Here is an 18866-nt window from a genome sequence, read left to right as displayed (position 1 = left end):
AGGTTAACGCGACATTTGCTCGATGCCTTCAGAATCACTTCTTCTGCAGCCACAGGCGTCCTAGGATGGATAAAACGTCAATGGGGAAAACAACTAATAAAGGTAAACTAATTAACTTTTTAATTAGTGTAGTTGGGCAGTTATGTTACATAGAGGAACTGAACTTGTTCATGCGAACAACCCACCGATGCCATGAGATGCAAAAGTGGGCTCAGTTCTCGTGGCGTTATGAAATAAGAACAATTTTAACGGCAAAGTAAAAACTGAGGCACCGATAAGCGCAACAAGAGACGACTAGAGTGACGTCACTGTTCAAGAAAGCGATCATATGGGTTTAGTTCTTCCACGTTCGTTAATGCACGTACACGATGCGTGCTATAATAGCAAGCGTGGCCCACATAGCTAACTTGTTTATTGGTTCATATAACAACGTTCACTCATTCTAAACGTCTCAGAAGAATATTGCAATTGCGCTCTTCCGCATTTTGGTCTTGGCTCCGCCACTAAATTTGGTTGAATTTCAGTACCTCGCAAAATCACTACTAAAGCTCGCTTTTTCGAAATACCAAAGCTGCGATTTGTTCTTCTCGCGAAGAACTTTAATTCTCCCATTAGACATCATTTGACAATGTGACCATTCGACACCAACAAAAGGCCCTAGTTACCATCAATATACAAAATCACATGCCCAATCATTTCTCTCAAGGACTTGTAATGATTGGTATTCCCTTCCTACATCGTTAACAAGCATCACTGACTCGATTTATTTTCAGAATGTCCTTGAAACAATCATTACCAAATTACCCCCTTTTATGTTTTATTCAACAAGTAACCTTTTTCCTATTGCCTTTACCGTCAAAAAAAAAATAAAAATGTTGTTCATCACTGGTTTTGCATGATGTTTTATTAAGTTGTTAGTAGTATTAATTTTTGAGCCTCAATCAGTTGCTGTATCTTTATGTGGTTTGTGTACTTTGTTTTCTATTGTTGTGTATTGTCCTCCACCCTCTGAAAAGTACTATGAACCCTGACAAATAAATAAATAACTAAATAAATAAATAAATAAATAAATGCCTCACTCCACTAATTTAAAAAATTAATTTTATTGTAAATGTTTAATTATAGTCCCAAATGATGTCTTTAGCCATCTTAAGACGCCTGCGACTATATATACAGACGAAGTAATTCTGGAAACGTCGAGCAAATGTCGTTCTTCTTTAATTTTTGAGAATTAAGAACACATTTTTTGAGGCACCCGGCATATCGTAGTTTCGGTATGTAAGATATTAGCAGATTTGTTTTTTCATCAAACGTGGGGTTCGCTAGCTCAAAACTCAGCCAAAATCAAGAAGTGCGATTAACAAGCTGGTAAGTGCCACAATATAAAAAAAAAACTCGAAATTACACAGGGAGACTGAGAAAAGGGGAGGAGTGTTGAATATTTATACTTTTTTTCTTTTTACAACATCTATTAGTCATCACCTATTTAAAAAAGTGTTTGGTGGTAGTCAATAGACTAAATAAGCCCCGCCGCGGTGGTCTACTGGCTAAGGTACTCGGCTGCTGACCTAATGGTCACAGGATCAAATCCCAGCTGTGGCGGCTGCATTTCCGATGGAGGCAGAAATGCTGTAGGCCCGTGCGCTCAAGTTTGGGTGCACGTTAAAGATCCCCAGGTAGTCGAAATTTCCGGAGCCCTCCAATACGGCGTCTCGCATTATCATATGGTGGTTTTGTGACGTTACGCTCCACATATCAATAGACTAAATAAAACTAATGAAAACAGCGCGGCTTCTAAATTACAGGCAAACATGCGGCTGATAAGGCTGACAAAAAGCCTGTTTCATATACGGGCGACTGAGTGGCGGCGATGAGCGGCAGCAGGACGCGAGAAATCGAGTTTATTTTACGTGCGCCGCTTTTGCGCGATGTCTGCCGCTCTGATGGCAATGTTCACTGTACTGCTCAGTCGGAGCGAGTTCTCGACGCACGCACCCGCTATTCGATTCCGCCCCTGCAATGACGTGTTTCGTACGTCACTGATCTTTCTTTGGTCCCTTTGGACCATCAGATGCTCTGCCACGAGCGAATTTTTCCAGCTCTGTCAATACGTCTAGTAGACGCTCTAGAAACTTGTTTTAGGCCGGCGTGACTGCTGCCGCTCCGCTCTTGACAAAAATAAAAACGCGTATTCTCCGCTACATGCATGTTTTTGTGGAAACAATAGTGGCTCGGAGAAAAACCGAAAAAAAAATTTTGCCACGACCAAAAAGCCACAGCGGAGAAGCACTCTAGGAAGACTTCAGCTGGACGTCTTTCAAGCTAATTGTAAAAGGTTGAAATATTATACTACCTTGATTGGCAAAGGTTTACTTCGAGACAAATTAACACCATCATTTTGGGTAATTTGTAACAGAGACGGTACACAGAAACTTGAAATCTATCACGTCCTCCTACTTCTTATGAACCAAAAACATTAGATCCCCGTTTTCCAAGTAAAATTAGCACGTAAATATTAACGATTGAGGCTGTGAGTTATTGTCTAAAGCTGATAAGTTACATCGGATTTGCTGACTGCAGTGTTCATAAATGTTCGGCGATTTTTGAGATGGTGTTTTAGTATCTTCCTTTATCAATAGCTTTATGAATAGTTTTATTATTTATTTCGAAGTTCTTATTTTATTATTTGCTGTCATGAACTACATAAACGTTTTTTTTTTGGATTGTCGCTTCCAGCTGCCTCTAATTTCGTATTTTCATGATTTTGTTATGATTTGCGTGAAGGGACGCGTGAGGCTGCGCAATGTGGCTTGTTTCCCTCCGCGCCAAACCACGTGCGTGTATACTGTACTCAGCTGCCACGTGGTTGAATAAACTCAAACCACTGACGTAGCAGGGGCCCCTCGAATTTTTTCTGGTAAATATGTGTATACGTGCACGCCTGAGTGGGTGAGAGGAAATTAGGTGGGCATACGTGATTACGAAGTTTACATAAATAGCATGGCAGCAGAAAGCACAGGACCAGGTTAATTGGTAAAACGTGAGAGAGGCCTTCGTTTTGCATTGAGCGTATAGTTAGACTAATGATGATGATGGCGTATACGCACGCTTAAAAACGCATTCAGGAACGTACAGAAAGAGTTATTGAACCCACTCCCGACCCCTACCTGGAGAGAACTGGCTATACGCCCCCTTGAACAGCCCCGTGAAGCTAAAGAAGGACAAAATGAAGTTCTACGCGCCAAACCCGCAATTCGATTGGAAATCCGTAATGAGGATTTCCCATTATTTCTAAAGCCGAGTGCAACATGCCGGCTACGCGGGCATAGAATTGAAATGCGTGCGACGGGCAAGAAGCCAGCTATATGCAATCCTCCCCAACTAGCAAACACTGAAGACGAGAAAATTTCTCAGAAGTCGAAGGCCAACGAACTATATGCGGCTCAAAGACAAAATGAAGCTGTCTGAGGACGCAGACTATCGGGGAGAAAAAAATTATAGGGTTCGTCGACAAGACCTGCCAACCCAAATGCACGTTTCCCGCACTCTTTCCTTCGTACGGAGACCGGCGTGTATCGTTCAGCGCATAGCAAGGGGAATCCCCCCCCCCCCCCCCCTTCTTGTCGTGCCAGGGCGCCTCAGACAATGCGAACCATCGTGGCACAGGTGGCGTATACTGTTTCTTTGGGGCGAATGGCGAACTAGTTAAAACTATACATTTACCGGCCAGTTAAAACTAAACAGTAGTCATGGTAACCTTCAGGTGAAGGCGACAACGGCGCGACTTGAATTTTCAGAAAAAAAAAAATGGCAGCATATCCACGGAGTAAATGATGGAGAGTGGGGCAAAGAATTCTTCCGTCCATTCGTTTTTGCTTCCGTCCGTCCATGCGTCCGTCTGTGTGACCGTCCATGCGTCCATCCACCCGTCTGTGCGTGCGTCTGTTCGTGCGTCCGTCCCTGCATTCGTCCATGCATCCGCCCCTGCGTCCGTTCATGCGTCTATCCCTGCATCTGTCTGTGTGTCCGTTCGTCCATCTACTCAGCACTCCAAGTACCACCATCTCGCATTTTTTCAACATATTTTCCCACACAGAAACACCGCCATCCAGCGGACATTCCAAGGACTAAACGAGAGGTGACACACGCACACTTTCTTACGGCTTGCGCTTCGTGTCTACTTCCCACCTTTAACAACCTTGAGTTCATGGTATATACTAGTTCACTGTATTCAGGGCACTGCGGCCTAATGCTCGCTAAACCTTTCTAAAACCAAGGAGGTTACGCCCAGCGAGTATAACGTAGCAACCTTTTCCTGTCAGATAGTGCTCAATGTACATGCCAATGGCTGCTAATGGCCGATGAGAGACGGGAGAATTCGGCTTTTACTTTTTTATGGCTAGCGCTTCGTATTTACTTCCCACCTTTAACCACCTCGAGTTCATTCATGGTATATACTAGTTCATTGTATTCATAGCACTGCGGCTCAACGCTCACTAAACCTTTCTAAAACTAAGGAGGTTACACCCAGCGAGTATAACGTAGAAACCATTGCTTGTCAGATAGTGCTCAATGTACATGCCAATGGCTGCTAATGGGGATTGCAGCGTGCGCGTTAACTAAAAGCCGAATGCTCCCGTCTCTCATTCCCCATTAGCAGTCATTGGCATGTACATTGAGCACTACTTTTATTGTTCAAGAACGCACAGAAGGTATCTCTCACTGGCACCACCTTGGAGGTCAAACTGTTATACTCGTTACATACTGCAATGGCTACGAGGGACGAATGGGTGCCGCTATAAAGAGCTTCGCCCCAAGGCTGGCCAACAGACAAGACACAACGCGCACTACGTTTCCCTCTGGTCGGGCCGTGGCGTCCAATAACTCCAAGGTGCCGCGAGTGGGCGACCTTAGCCCAAGTAGAGCGTACATTCTAGCCCAAGTTCGGCGTCCAATCAGTCGCGTTATTCTGGCTTTCACGTCTCTTCCTCTGGCTCCGCACTCATCTACGAACACAAGGGTTTGTTTAATCATTATTGATACATGTTAGTCGTCAAGCTGGAGATATATGATTAACGGTTAACGTGGATGCATCCACATTAAGCGGTGTTATAGCTGTCAAACATCAATAGACATCGTGCAAGCTCTCGTATATCAATAAACTGTAAACAATAAACTATTTCTGTGAGGACACGCTTTTTTTTACCTTCGTGTTTTACAGATTTATATAACGGAGGGATCAAACATGTTCTTTTTGTTTCAGCCCACATCATTTTCGATGACGCCTTCAGAGATTGCCTGGACGCATCAGGGCGGAAATGTCAGGTCATCAACGAATACGTTCAAACTCTCATCGGCACCGTGAACGAGGCCGCTTGGTGAGCATAACAAGTATACCTCGTCACTTGACCAAGAAAACACCTGTTAATAATGCACATGGCTTCCTCCTGTAGCATAGGTTTGCATATCCATAAAAAAAAGTGCGGCACTATTACGGAACTAACACTAATTAGACACTTTTCGCATTAACTAAGTCGAAATCATTTATCAAAGATTTTCATTACAGCCGCCATTTCAATATGTCGTTAATGTACAGGGTCGACCACATTTAAGGCGAGCATATCACCAGTATTCGAGTAAGCAAGACTAGAACATTTATTGCACTTAACGGGGTAATATATCCGTTATGACTAATCATGGTGTCGATAAACATCGTCATCAATTATTTATTTCCCTTAGAGGCCCTGTTTGGGTATTACATACGCACGGGTAACATAGAAATTTAGACATGCAACTTTTCAGGTGACAAATTCGGAACACACATCTCGGAGAACTGGAATACTTGCTCAAATGCAAAAACGGGGAGAACAATCTAAAATCACAATCGATATTACAACGTGAGGCAATTAGTGAGCAACTGCTTAAACACAATGGGGTTACGCTCGCTGACAACACCATCTGGCAATATATTCAACTCTGCAATAACGATCGGCAAAAAATATTGATCGAAAGAAGACGTTGAGCCATGCAACCGCTGGATGCTGCAGAGTTAAAAATACAATGAGATGTACGGTGTGGGGGATCGAGGAGTTTACCACGAAGTTGCGGGAAGTTGTAATAAAGCCTACATGGAACAAGCGCAGCCTTGTAATCTTACGACGCAATCAGAGTGACTCGTGTCCCAGGGATGACTTTATTACACTGATTCTTTCGTAATAGCTGTACCTGGAAGAGATAAACGTGGCCGCATGGTTCTGTGTGGATTGTAAAACGTTAATGAGGTATGCTTGGTGAGGGTTCCAAATAGCTGAGGCATATTCAAGCTTACTCCATGTAAATGTTCCATACGCCAGCTCTCGCGTTGCCAAAATTTAGTAGTATCGGGAGCTAGTTTTGCGATGTGATCAGACCATGTCAACTTTGTATTCAGTGTGAGACCGAGATAACAATATGATTCGACGGAGGGCAAAGCTATCGAGTTTAGGGAGTAGGTGTAATCGCTGTTAAAGTACTTGTGGGATATTTGCATCACTTTGCATTTCGAGATATTGAGTTTCATTAATGAATTACAACACCGCGTTTCGATTAGATGCAAATCGCTTTGGAGATATCATGGTCACTGTGGTGTGTGATGTGACGATAAAGAATACAGTGATCTGCTAAAAGTCGAATGGAAGATGAAATTCCATTTGGAAGGTCGTTCATGAAGATGACAAAGAGCAGATGACCAAGACGAATTCTTGTGGTATACTCCAGAAATCACGTCGGTTGGATGAACAACGATTTTCCACAACGATGTACTGGAGGCGATTTGTCAGAAAGCTGCAAACACATGATAACACGTGGAATCCAGTCGTAGACATGAAAGCTTTGCCAAAGTCGCTGGTGGGGAACACAATCAAGAGCTTTGGCAAAATCTAGATAAATGACATCAATTTGAAAAGAGGAGTCGAGGTTTAAGTGAAGTTCAGTAACAGGTTCAAAGAGCACAGTATTACACAATGAGCCAGGCTGAAAACCATGTTGATTGTGAAAAAATACGAAATTATTATTTAGGTGGCATGCTATTTGTGAGTATATTATATGTTCAAGAGTTTGCAAGTAATGCTTTTAAGCGAAATGAATTAATAGTTGGAAAGATGCGAGCGGCTGCCAGACTTGTATACCGGTACTACCTCATTAACTTTGCAATCATTCGGTAGGAAACTCTCCGTGAGGGACTGCATGAAAATCATTTGTAATATATAAATAGAGAGTACCTTTGTGCCTTTTAGTATTTTGGATGTAATACCATCATGTCTGGGGGCACCGTAGATCTTAATTTTTTCAATGACTATTACTTCAGAAGTGATAGGAGGCATTTGGGGAAAGGAATGATGGGGCGGATCAGAGCCGTTTAGCGCAGGTTCATTTGTGAAATATGAAAATTAAGAGTTGATTACATTTGATCGCTCATCAATTGGCACAACGGAGCCATCAGGGTAACTTAAAGAAATTTTATTCGAGCCTTCATTAGGAGCCTTTACTACACAATTCAGAAAATGATACTAACTTTCCGAATTGTGTAATAAACATAAGCTTCTATGAGGTGCCTTCAAAGTGAGTACGACAAGATGGCGCTGCAGGTCGCCAGACCACCGCTGACCTGGGTCTGCTTGCTGTATGTCCAACGCTACGGCAATTCGACACTAATTGATGGCGAGTGTGCCTACGCATGCCAGAGCCGATAGCTCTCATAAAGAAAGCTTCTTTCAAGATGTATTTATTGCTTCGTCTCCCACCCTCACTGCAGCCCCGAGAAAAGAAAGGGAACGCAACTGCCACAGATAGTTGCTCTTGCGTAAAGCACTCGAGGACAAGTCATGCCTCTTGTGTCACTAATTGCGCTTAGTGCTGAAAAACTTCCTACAACGGTGCTGCAGCCTATATAGAAATACGTCCGAGGAGAAAGTTTCGGAGCTTCATTGCAAAATCAACTCCGAAAATTCTTTTGGTCCAACGAGATTCCAGGTAAAATAATAGTAACATACAAATTCTTTTTAAACGTTAATATTTGCGCATTACTTTATAAATTCTAAGTATGACCACAGTCGCACAATATCAAACGATGCTTTGGTCCAGTGCGGTCAGGTATAACAAGTGTTTCAGTATCGAGCGTTTTAGCATGTTTCAGATATTTTATTTTCTACGGAAAACAACAAAAGCAATGTCATTAAAAAACAGGTATCATGACTGGTTGTTATTGATGTTTATTTAGTAGGCAACGACAAATTTCTTAAATATTGAGAAGAAAAAAACAACAAAGTCAGATTACCGAGAACAAACACATCTTTGGTCAGCGGACAGTTTTGCCCAGCCTATTTGACTAGCATATGTGCTACATTCTATCCCTGTTTACTGTACCGTTTGACCTTTCATCCCTCAAGTACGTGGTAGTAAACCATATGCTCACATCTGAAGAAGTACTCTGTAAAGGTTCGGCGAGTGGACTGTCCAGTTTAGTATTGTAAGGTTAAGGGGTATTCTGTAAAAAGTCTACGTAGTAAGCTTTTACACAATACCACCCTTGTTTGGTCTCCTTACACTGATATAACATTGAAAAAAAAAAGGAAGTGTTAATAACACACACAGAGTGTAAACAGCATTCTTAACCATGTCTCTGTCTTGGTCCTTTTTTTGCGCTATTAAACGAATCGCAATGAACCAACTAGCCCAGCAAGCAACCACTCATTGCATTCATTCAATTGCATCTTCCTATCTCCGATATTCGCCCCTCATTCACTCATTGCACTTACATTAGAATCGTCCGTAAGAGAAAGCAATAGTCTTACCGAGCATGCCATTAGCTAAGGCGTCACGCCAATGGCAAATGGTTCTTGCAAACAAACAGTTCGCGAGTTTGGCCCCTCGTATTTTTATGCCAGAGCTGAGCTGCAGCAAAACGCACGACGACGACGAACTAGCGCAATCATTCCCGCTCTCTCTCTGGTCGCAAGAACAGCAGCGTGTACGGGCTCAACGACATCTGCCTGCAACCTCCACGCGTGCTGGACACGCCGTACGGTGGCCGGCTCGTCTGGACCATGCCGGGCCGCAACAGGCTCGTGGTGCACCTCAAGGACCGCAGCCGCATCCGCAACAAGAAGCGCTGGTCGCAGGTGATGTACATGTACTACCTGCTGGGCCACCAGCTCGCCCAGTCCAACCTTGAGCCACACAGCAAGGAGGTGCGCAAGCAGAACACCTACATCCTCGCCCTCGACGGAGACATCAGCTTCCGACCGGAGGCCGTGCTCTACCTCCTCGACCACATGAAGAACAACCCGGGACTCGGTGCCGCTTGCGGGAGGATACACCCCGTCGGAGCTGGTGCGTTCTTCTTTCTTTTTGCTTTCTCAAACGGCGACAGTCTATAAGAGCTTTTCTACGGCCTAGGTTTGGTTCCTTCTTGAGAAAATAGCCAGAGAATGCTGTGCAGAAACACGTACAAAAGACAACTTTTGATGTCTTATTTATTACTCGCCTCAAACATCTGATAAGTTACCAGCCCGTACGCGAGCGTAGCTCCCTCTCATGAACCATCGCCACAACTGACCACAACATATGCCAAGGTTGGATTTTCCACAATAGTAGTATGCACGACAAGAAGCCCACTTTCAGTAACCCGGACGTCTCGGGTCATTGTGTTGCAAATGTGCGTGGGTCGTTGCGTGGGTCATTGTGCGTGGTCATTGTGCGTGGGTCATTGTATTGCAAATGTGCATTGTATTGCAAATGTGCTGAAAACAACCCGTGACGTATGCACTGTTTTGACTAGATCGTATTTTTCAAGAACCAATTTCACACTTATTTTTTATTTATTTATTTATTACATACTGCAATCCGTAGACCAAGCAGGAGGGGCACAAAAAGGGAGCATAGCGAAAAAAAAAAACGAACAAGTTATACAGTAAGTCAGAATACACAAGGCTACTGAAAAACAAGTCATACTAAATAGAATGCTTAGTTATACATATCCAGAAAAAAGCGAAAAAACTGCCAGTGTCACAGTATATGCACGCTTCAACCACATCCACCACGTTGCAAACTCATATTGAGGCCCACTGTGCATAAAAGGCGCGCATAAGAGAAGTGGTGAACACTGACACGCATAGCGTAGACAATTTTTCTTTCCAACGTACGATAAGACGAACGTAAAGCAGATGCCTTGGAACTCTGGCGCATGCAGGTCCCATGGTGTGGTACCAGAAGTTCGAGTACGCCATCGGCCACTGGCTGCAGAAGGCCACCGAGCACGTGTTGGGATGTGTGCTGTGCAGCCCGGGCTGCTTTTCGCTGTTCCGCAGCGAGGCTCTGATGGCCAACAACGTGCTCCGTACCTACACCACCAAGGCCACGGAAGCACTGCACTTTGTTCAGTACGACCAAGGTGCGTACAAGCAACAAAAGGAACGACGTGTCACCATCTTGCGGATTTGATTTCTTGTACGCTAACGCTTCTTTCTATTTACTGGTGGTTAAGAAAATCTATCTGCATATTACGGCGCTTTGCGATGCCGGGCTGCAATCGATAACTGCTTTTCCCATAGCGACATTTCGCATACGTTCACCCTCGATAGTATGTGAGGGACTCGCAAAAGATGCCTCGTTACCACGCCTATTTAAATCGATCACCGGTGATCAACGCTTTGAATTGTCAATTTGACATGTTGAATTTGTTTCTCGTGTACGCAGCACTTTCCAGTAGTAAGTCCAGCCACTCATCTTTCAGAATCAATTTCAATTCGCCAGTATTGGCAACACAGTACTTATTGACAGACCTTAGCGCGAACCAATATGCGTGTGTTGTGGGGAAAATGTACTTGGCTGGTGAACTTGGTAGAAGTTCGTGCCCTGGCTATGCTACAGTAACATCAAAATTCTGTAATCAAAAGAACCTTTACAAGTTAAATTAAGGTACTTCACAATCCGACAGTGTTGAATTGTAATAATTGCGCCAGAAGTTTATGCCAGCTATTTGATAGAGAGCTGCTGCTAAGAGTCGGGGAAAGTTTCTTCTAAAAATATTTCCGAAGGTACGCCGTATGTATGAAGTGTGGAGGTGGCCTTTTCAGCCAGTTTCCGGCAGCCTTGGTTTCGCTTGTATTGTTATGTCAGACCCAGAGCCGCCTACTAGTCGTTCCTATGACGTCGTCGTCACGCGCGAATGGGTGCGCACCTGCGCTGCAAAAAACACGCGCCCCACAAAACTGTCTTCCAACCGCGCCTCAATTGAGTGAGGACGAGCTTAGAGTCCGAGGGTGACAGCACTTCAACTTCAAGTTTTATGGCGACGAAGTTTTGCGTCAGCCCGAGACATCATCAGCCGCTGATGGGTTTGTTTTGTTTACAGCCTCACGTTGTCTCCTTCGTCGCAAGTGTGTAGCTGCTGACCTTTGTGCACAAACTTACAGCAACTATAGTTACGTGCGAGGTCCACACGTTGCTGGGGCGCGATGTGCTAACGCCGGCTGCAGAGATTCTCCTCACGACAAGAAGGTCACCAGAGTGGATGTTGGTCCTAACTACGGAGAAGAGCGAAGCGTTTTAAAATTTTGGCCGATATTGTTTTCTTTTTTTTAATACGATGTGCTGAAATGCAAAGAAATATGCATGATTTCATATATTGAAACGCCAACCTATGCGGACTGAGGTGGCTCATGCAGATAGGTGACGCTGGACCAAATAGCGAAGTTCATAGAACATCTGATTTAAACAAGGATTATTCACAACACGGGCATCCATCCTATACTGGAATACTTGCAGAGTCTTATTGAAAAAAAAAAGATGTTACTGCGAAAAATGTACGAGTTCGCTTGTGTCTTACGAAAAGTCAAGCAATGCTTCACCGCATGGCACGAGTAATGAAGCAGCACCTCGGTTCCGATTTTCTTTCTCTGTGTAAATATAAACGTTTTCTCAACATTTATTATTTTATACTATATCTTGGTCATTTATTTTCAAAATGTATATTGTGAATTTTCTTTGTTATGGATATTTTTGCTTATATAGTGTTTTTTATTGCACTGTTTACAAGCTGCCTACCCAAAATTACACTCTTTTCACATTTTTATTCATTTCAAAATATTTTTGTTTCTCTACAACATATGTTTCTTTTTTTTTTCAGAAAGAGCATTTCATTGTGCAAAACTTTGTATGCTGTAATGCGAGCTGGAGTACATTTCAAACTGGCAAAAACTATATTTCCGAGCCATAAGAAAAAACATCCGTTTTCGAACGGTAATAAAAACAGTCGATAGGATGTGACGGACTCGCAAAAGAGGAAGCAGATTTCACAGCGCATTGCTTTGGTATCGGTACAGTCGGCATTTAAGGCAAACCATGACCTCAAGCAGCGCCTCCGAGCTCATCGGCGGAATGGGATAAAGCCATAGGACACGTCTCTCGCCAACACGAAGCACATGTCGCCAAAAAGTATGATACGACGATACAGAGCATGGGTTTAGGTGACATCTGTTCAATGCTTTATACACCCCCCCCCAAAAAAAAAAGAAAAAGAGGAAAGCTACCTGTTACTTTTTTTGGTGGCGAGTCCTAATTCGCAGCTTCAACTCTCTTTGAAGACGTTATTCAATGCGCGACTCCCCTCATAAGAGTTAGCGTGTATTTTTAAAGAGAGGTATGTATGCCTCGTACATAGAGTAATAGAGTAAAAAGGTAATTTTCTCTTGATCGGAGCATATAAAGGCAACCATGTGTTGTACCCGCTGAAGTGCCACTACTTACGTCACTTCTGTCGCAGGCGAAGATCGCTGGCTCTGCACCCTGCTGCTCAAGCAGGGATACCAGGTTGAGTACAGCGCGGCCTCGGACGCTTACACCCGCTGTCCCGAAACGTTCGAAGAGTTCTTCACCCAGCGACGCCGCTGGACTCCCTCCACCATGGCGAACATCATCGACATCCTGATGGACGCCCGGAGGATGGCTCGAAACAACAGCGGCATCTCGCACTTCTACATGGCCTATCAGGGCATGCTGCTTCTGGGCACCATACTAGGGCCGGGCACCATCTTCCTCATGCTGGTCGGCGCGTTCGTCAATTGCTTCAGGGTGTCCTTACTCACAGCATCCACCTTCAATGCCGTGCCGGTTCTGTGCTTCGTCGCCGTCTGTTTCCTGTGCCCCCAAAAGATTCAGGCACGGGCACCTATACTCATCCGGAAGCGTTTTGTACTGATTGAACCGCCAAGCAATGAATCACACCGAATACACCCCCCCCCCCCCCCCCTCCACGGTGCTCTAGTGAGTAAGGCTGACCCGCAGGTCGCAGGATCGAATCTTGGCTGCGGCTGCTATATTTTCGATGGAGGCGGAAATGCTGTAGGCATGTGTGTTCCGATTTGGGTGCACGTTAGAGCCCCAGGTGGTCAAAATTTCTTGAGCCCTCCACTACGGCGTCTCTCATAATCATATGGCGGCTTTGGGACGTTAAACCCCACACATCAATAAATCAGTAATTCAATCGTTCGCACTGCGAATTCGCGAAAGCTAGCATCGCTGCGTATGCTGCAGGCCATGCAGTGCTTGTCCAGTTCATTCAAAATAAATGTCTAGTGAAGATTACAGGCAAGGAATGTATATTTTGGACGGTGTGTATAACTCGCATTCGTTGAACAGGTTTCGTGGAGCAATAATCTTTCAGTGCCCTCGATCATCCAAGTTTTCATATCAGAGACTGCTTCGTAGAACGTGTTTACCAGAGCAGTCTCAGTGGATGCCACGGCTAGTTGGTCGAACACCTTCAATGAACTAACAACGCTAGTAGTACGAGAAGTACACGTTGCGCTGAACAATGCAGCGTATCGTTCTGGTGACGCATTCTTCCATGTCCATTTCTACAGCCCTATTGCATCGAAGTTCAGACGACGAAAACGCAATGTACTTCGTATTTGATTGTGTCTCTCTGGCTTCTCGAGAGTACCGAAACCGCACATACGTGCCTCCCCCAGCAAAGTGACCCTTCACGCTTGTCATACTTGCAGATCCTGGTGGCGGAGGTGTTGTCGGCGGCCTACGCGCTGCTCATGGCCGCCGTGATGGTGGGTACGGCGCTGCAGATTCAAGAGGACGGCATCACCTCACCCTCGTCCTTGTTCTTCGTCATCACCGCGGCCGTGTTCGTATTCGCCGCCATGGTGCACCCGCAAGAGTTCCAGTGTGTGGTGCACGGCCTGCTCTACATCGTGCTCGTGCCTTCCATGTACCTCATCCTTGCTCTCTACTCGGTCATCAACCTCAACGTCGTCTCCTGGGGCACACGGTATGCGCTGACGTCTCTCTTCATATATATTCATCTATCAAACACACACAACAATGCGCACACGCCGACATGTACGCACGCGGGTTGCCACCGCCGGTGTCCGTAACCACATCGCGCGAAATTAGGAAAAAAAAGCTTGTACCAATGACACAGTGGTGCTCCAACCCTGGTGCTCTGGGCGCCAGCCCAGTTTTATACCACTGAGCTACACCGGTGCTTGGGACTTGTTGGCAAAAACTTACCTTAGGCAGGCTTGATGCGGGGAAAGCAATCGCGTTATTACTACTTATCAAGCGTTTTAAAGCAGTGAAAGAACAAGCTGCCGTCACACAATGCGAATAGCGTAACGAGTGGGCCGCCCAATACTGCAATTCATTACAAAAGCTTGCTTTAGGGGCGAAGCTTCTTAGGGTGTGGGTCTGTCCATCCTCCGATGGTCGATGGTGTATGTAGACACCGGTGGCACATACCCAAAAGAGCGGTCCTTATATAGAATGTCCGCTGGATGGTGGCGCTTGTATAAGATGAATACATGATGAAAAGATGTGAGATGGCTGTACTTGGAGTGTACACTAGATAGATGGACGGACGGATGGACATACAGATAGACGGACGGACTAATGGACGCACAGACAGACAGAGGTGTGGACGCACGGACGGACAGACGGACGCATAAAGGGACGCACGGACGGACGTATATACCGATGGTCACACGAACGGACGGACACACGGATGTACGCACGGACGGAGACGCGGACGGACAAAAGCAAGAACAAGTGGGCGGACGAAAGCACGGATGGACTGACGAGCGCTTCGCCCCACCAATCATCATTCACTCCATGAATATGCTGTAATTTTTTTGTTCAGCTATTAACTGTGGCACATACCCACTTCAGGCATAATGCCTTATCGTCGTCAGCCACTGCATGAACAATTGGCACAAAATTCCTTGCAAGTGTTTAGCGGATACCTCGCTTCTCAGAAGAATGACAAAAAATAGCATAGCGAATGCCGGCCTACTACCCTAAAATTCTATTATTAGTGCCGTAGCGGGCACCCAGCAAGTGTGCTTGCAGTAGTTATCCAGTGAGTGCTTCGAAAAGGCTCTGAAAGGCCGCTCTTCATGCTTTCGCTGTGTCTGTGCACGTTAAAGAATTGACCCCAGGTAGTCGAAATTTCCGGAGCCCTCTACTACGGCGTCTCTCATAATCATATGGTGGTTTTGGGACGTTAAACCCCCATATCAATCAATCAATCAATCAATCAATCAAAGAACCTCAGGTGTTCGAAATTTCCGAAGCCCTTCACTACAGCGTCTCTCATAATCATATGGTGGTTTTGAGACGTTACACCCCACATATCAATCAATCATACATAAACAATTCTAAGGACCGTAGCGTTTATCACGCTGCGCTGATCATGCAACGCTTGCACGAAAGGCAAGTGTTTTCAACGCTTTGCTAAGGCGACACGGTACTGGCACCTACCCGTCGCCTAGCGTCCTACACCTCATCACCTCCGAGACGGGCGCACACGCCGCGCGCGCGCTTCGTTTTCCAAGATAGCTGCCAGATGGCGCTCATGTCTCACGTGTGACGTGATTTGATGTGCTCGTTCGCCTCCGCTGCACGCTCGAGGCACTCTAACGGAGCACCTCCAGAGTACTATTCACCAATTTTCTTGCGCAGTACATCAAATAAACTGTTTGTTCACTCTCTCCAGACGTAAGAATATCGTCTTTCGACGACATGTGCAGTGTAACATGCTGATACGGGGCCGTAATTTATGTTAATGCGCACATTTTATTCTTTTTGCCCTCATTTGCCTTTCTTGCGTCGCGTAGGCGTGTTTTGGCAACTTGGTATCATTGGATTGCTTTTGCAACAGTGTCTCTGTTTAAGGAACAATGGACAATTTCTCCCCTGCATAACCTTCAGGTGTGAGGCTAGCAGATGCGTAACGTGTATTGAGGGCAAAAACGAGAGGGCGCAATGTGCGAACACACACGGAACAGTTCTCTCGTCGTTCCAATAATTAGATTGCGGGCGTTCATGGCTCGATCCGAACACACAAGATATCCTTCCTTCACAGGCACGCGTCAATCGTGCCACAGCCCCCACGCACTCGGTAAAGTCTGCCCTGAAATTAAATTTCGCTATATAATTTCACCTAACGGGAGCAGTGTAAAACGCTTGTGCACGAAATATTTGCGCACTATGAACGAATTCAAAACAGGCCCATCGGACAATTATATTTGCCTTTGTTAATGCTCACTCCCTTGCGTCAGAACCGGAATAAATTGTCTACTTCGACAACGCTGCTCAATGCCTCCTGAAGGTGGGCGCCCATTTGTGATGCCGTTCTTTGCCACACTGCAGGGAGACCACCACAGCCAACACAGCGCAAGGAGGAGCGGGCAACGCAGGATCCGGCACCCGCCGGTACGGCCCTACGATGCAGGCACTGATGACGTGCCGCCTAGGCGACATACTCACTTGCCTCTGGTGCACACAGTCCTCCCACCAAAGGAGCTCTTGGGGAGACTTCTCCCTGAACGTCAGCGGGAGGGACAACTCAAGATCGGAGATCCACGAGCCCTTGTTGCAAGAGAGCGGAGGAACCAGGATGCCCGTCTTGAGCGAAGAAAAGGAAAGGGCGGACGAACACGGGCCGCATAAAGAACTCAAGTCCAATGGCAAGGTCTCCTCCGATGAGCGTGTTGAACTTGTCGCGCTATGTCTCGATACAAGGGGAATAGTTGCTGCCGTCCAGTAGTTGCTGCCGTATAGTTGTGATGCGGGTTCTTGTTGCTGATTTGTTTTTCTCCCGGGCTGAGCCTCAGAGAGTTTTGTTAATAAGGACAAAGCCGTTCGGTTTCCAAGAAACACACAAAAAGTTTAATTGAAAAGTAAAAAGGCAAAGATTCCTCACAAAACAAAACACTTAATAAACAGTTGACTGGACATGACGAAACACATCTGTAAACACCCAACAAGAACGTTCAAAGTCAGTAACTAAACCTAACGTTCGAAAGGGGCTGAGTGATGGGAGTAGCGCAAGAGTAGCGGTGCAGTCTCACCCACAAGTTGGTTTTCGGCGGTGATGAGAAACCGGAACGCCGTGACTCCTGCGTCAATGCGTGGGCTGGACGAGGACGAGGGAACGCTGGCTGCTGGCGACACGTCGAAAAGCCCTACCAAATCGTGATGGTTTCGGCTTGAGGAGCGTGGACACGTCGGAGACGGGAGAACGCAGGCTGGTGGCGACGCGTCCGGGAACTAGGGTCGACCTAGTCAAGCAGCTGGGCGCACAGCTCGGGCCCGGAGCCCGACGGCTGTAGCTCGCCTGCCGGAACCAAAGTCCGCAGGCCCTGGAAAGGAGTTCAGGACCGGATGGCCACGGTCCTTTGGAGCGGGAACCCGACAGCAGGAGGCCCCGGCCGGTGGAAGTCCTGTAGGCTCGGGTCCGGAACCCAACGGCCCATCTTCAGCGCCCGGTCCGGTGACGACCTTCCGCTTGCACTGCCTGCCTCGAATTCCCCTTGCTCTGGTCCCCCCAGGCTCCTGCTTCAGCTCTGGCCCACTTGTCTCGTTCTCATTGGAGATACTGCTGTTTCGTGGTGTCAAGCCATTGGGCCTTGAAATCTCCGTGTTCGCTGCCCATTGGATGTTTTACCTTTTGTTTACTTCACGTCCTGCCACGCATCCTCGTGCTTGACGCTCTTTAACGTCGTCATTCTTGTTTAAGCAGCACCGCACGTGCACTCTGGTATTTCTCCTTTTGTTTTTTTTTTTTTTCCGTGACGCGCACTTTTCGAAGGCGCGCACTTTGAACGCGCACCACACATCACATACGCCCCCCTTTTATTCAAGTTTTTTTTTTTTTTAGAAAAAAAAAACTGCCGATGAGTGCGCGTTCTGCACTACGTCACAATTAAACCACATATTTGCACCACGCAGTTCAACACATCACCGGGCTACAGTTCGCTACATCGTCCAAATGTCCACACTTAAACTTTAGATTCACCCAATTGCATTTAAAAGTTCTGAAACCCGGAATAAACCTTTTTACTACAAAATCGACTATGGACAAAGCTACTTGTGTCCGCATCTAAAAGTCGAAGTCCAGAAAGAGCTACCGGTTTTCTAACCCTACACTCAGGTTATCGCGTCCCAAACCAGACGCACTGCCCTTCTCGCACGTTTCGAAAGTAACTGTGGCAAACATGCTTTTATGCACTTTCGCTGAAACGCGTGTCTGCGCCCCCGCCGGCCACATGAACGCTTACCGGTCACAGAGGAACAGGGCGCGGTCTCGAGCCGTCGGCGTCGACACGAAACGCACTGAGACACGAATGTCCAAATGCCACAATCTCTCACACAAATGCTTTCTTTTAGTTCACCATCTAATGAACACAAGCTCGGGGTGCCCTCAGCAAGCCCAAACGCTCCGACAAGCGTGTGAGGTTCCTGGATTCTTGAGAAGGGATGCCGTTGTGCTCGGTCATTATACAGCTCATCTTGAGTGGACTTAATTATAGGTTCAA

The 18866-nt window shown here is 46.1% G+C and overlaps 1 protein-coding gene across 3 annotated transcripts in view; it reads left to right on the top strand.

Moving 5' to 3' along the window:
- Positions 1-18866, top strand: part of LOC119159439 (chitin synthase chs-2) — a 107173-nt gene that overhangs the window by 81651 nt on the left and 6656 nt on the right. For 2 of the 3 annotated variants that reach the window (XM_075865238.1, XM_075865227.1), the window contains exons 9-14: positions 5264-5378; positions 9002-9369; positions 10229-10429; positions 12803-13197; positions 14043-14320; positions 16699-17015. In XM_075865238.1, coding sequence (XP_075721353.1) covers positions 5264-5378; positions 9002-9369; positions 10229-10429; positions 12803-13197; positions 14043-14320; positions 16699-17015 — 1674 coding nt within the window. The remainder of the gene's footprint in view (positions 1-5263; positions 5379-9001; positions 9370-10228; positions 10430-12802; positions 13198-14042; positions 14321-16698; positions 17016-18866) is intronic. The other variant, XM_037412195.2, reaches the window with a different exon arrangement.

This window comes from Rhipicephalus microplus, chromosome 1 (assembly GCF_043290135.1).
Source record: "Rhipicephalus microplus isolate Deutch F79 chromosome 1, USDA_Rmic, whole genome shotgun sequence".
Taxonomy (NCBI): Eukaryota; Metazoa; Arthropoda; class Arachnida; order Ixodida; family Ixodidae; genus Rhipicephalus; species Rhipicephalus microplus.
This window is presented reverse-complemented; position numbering and strand designations above follow the sequence as displayed.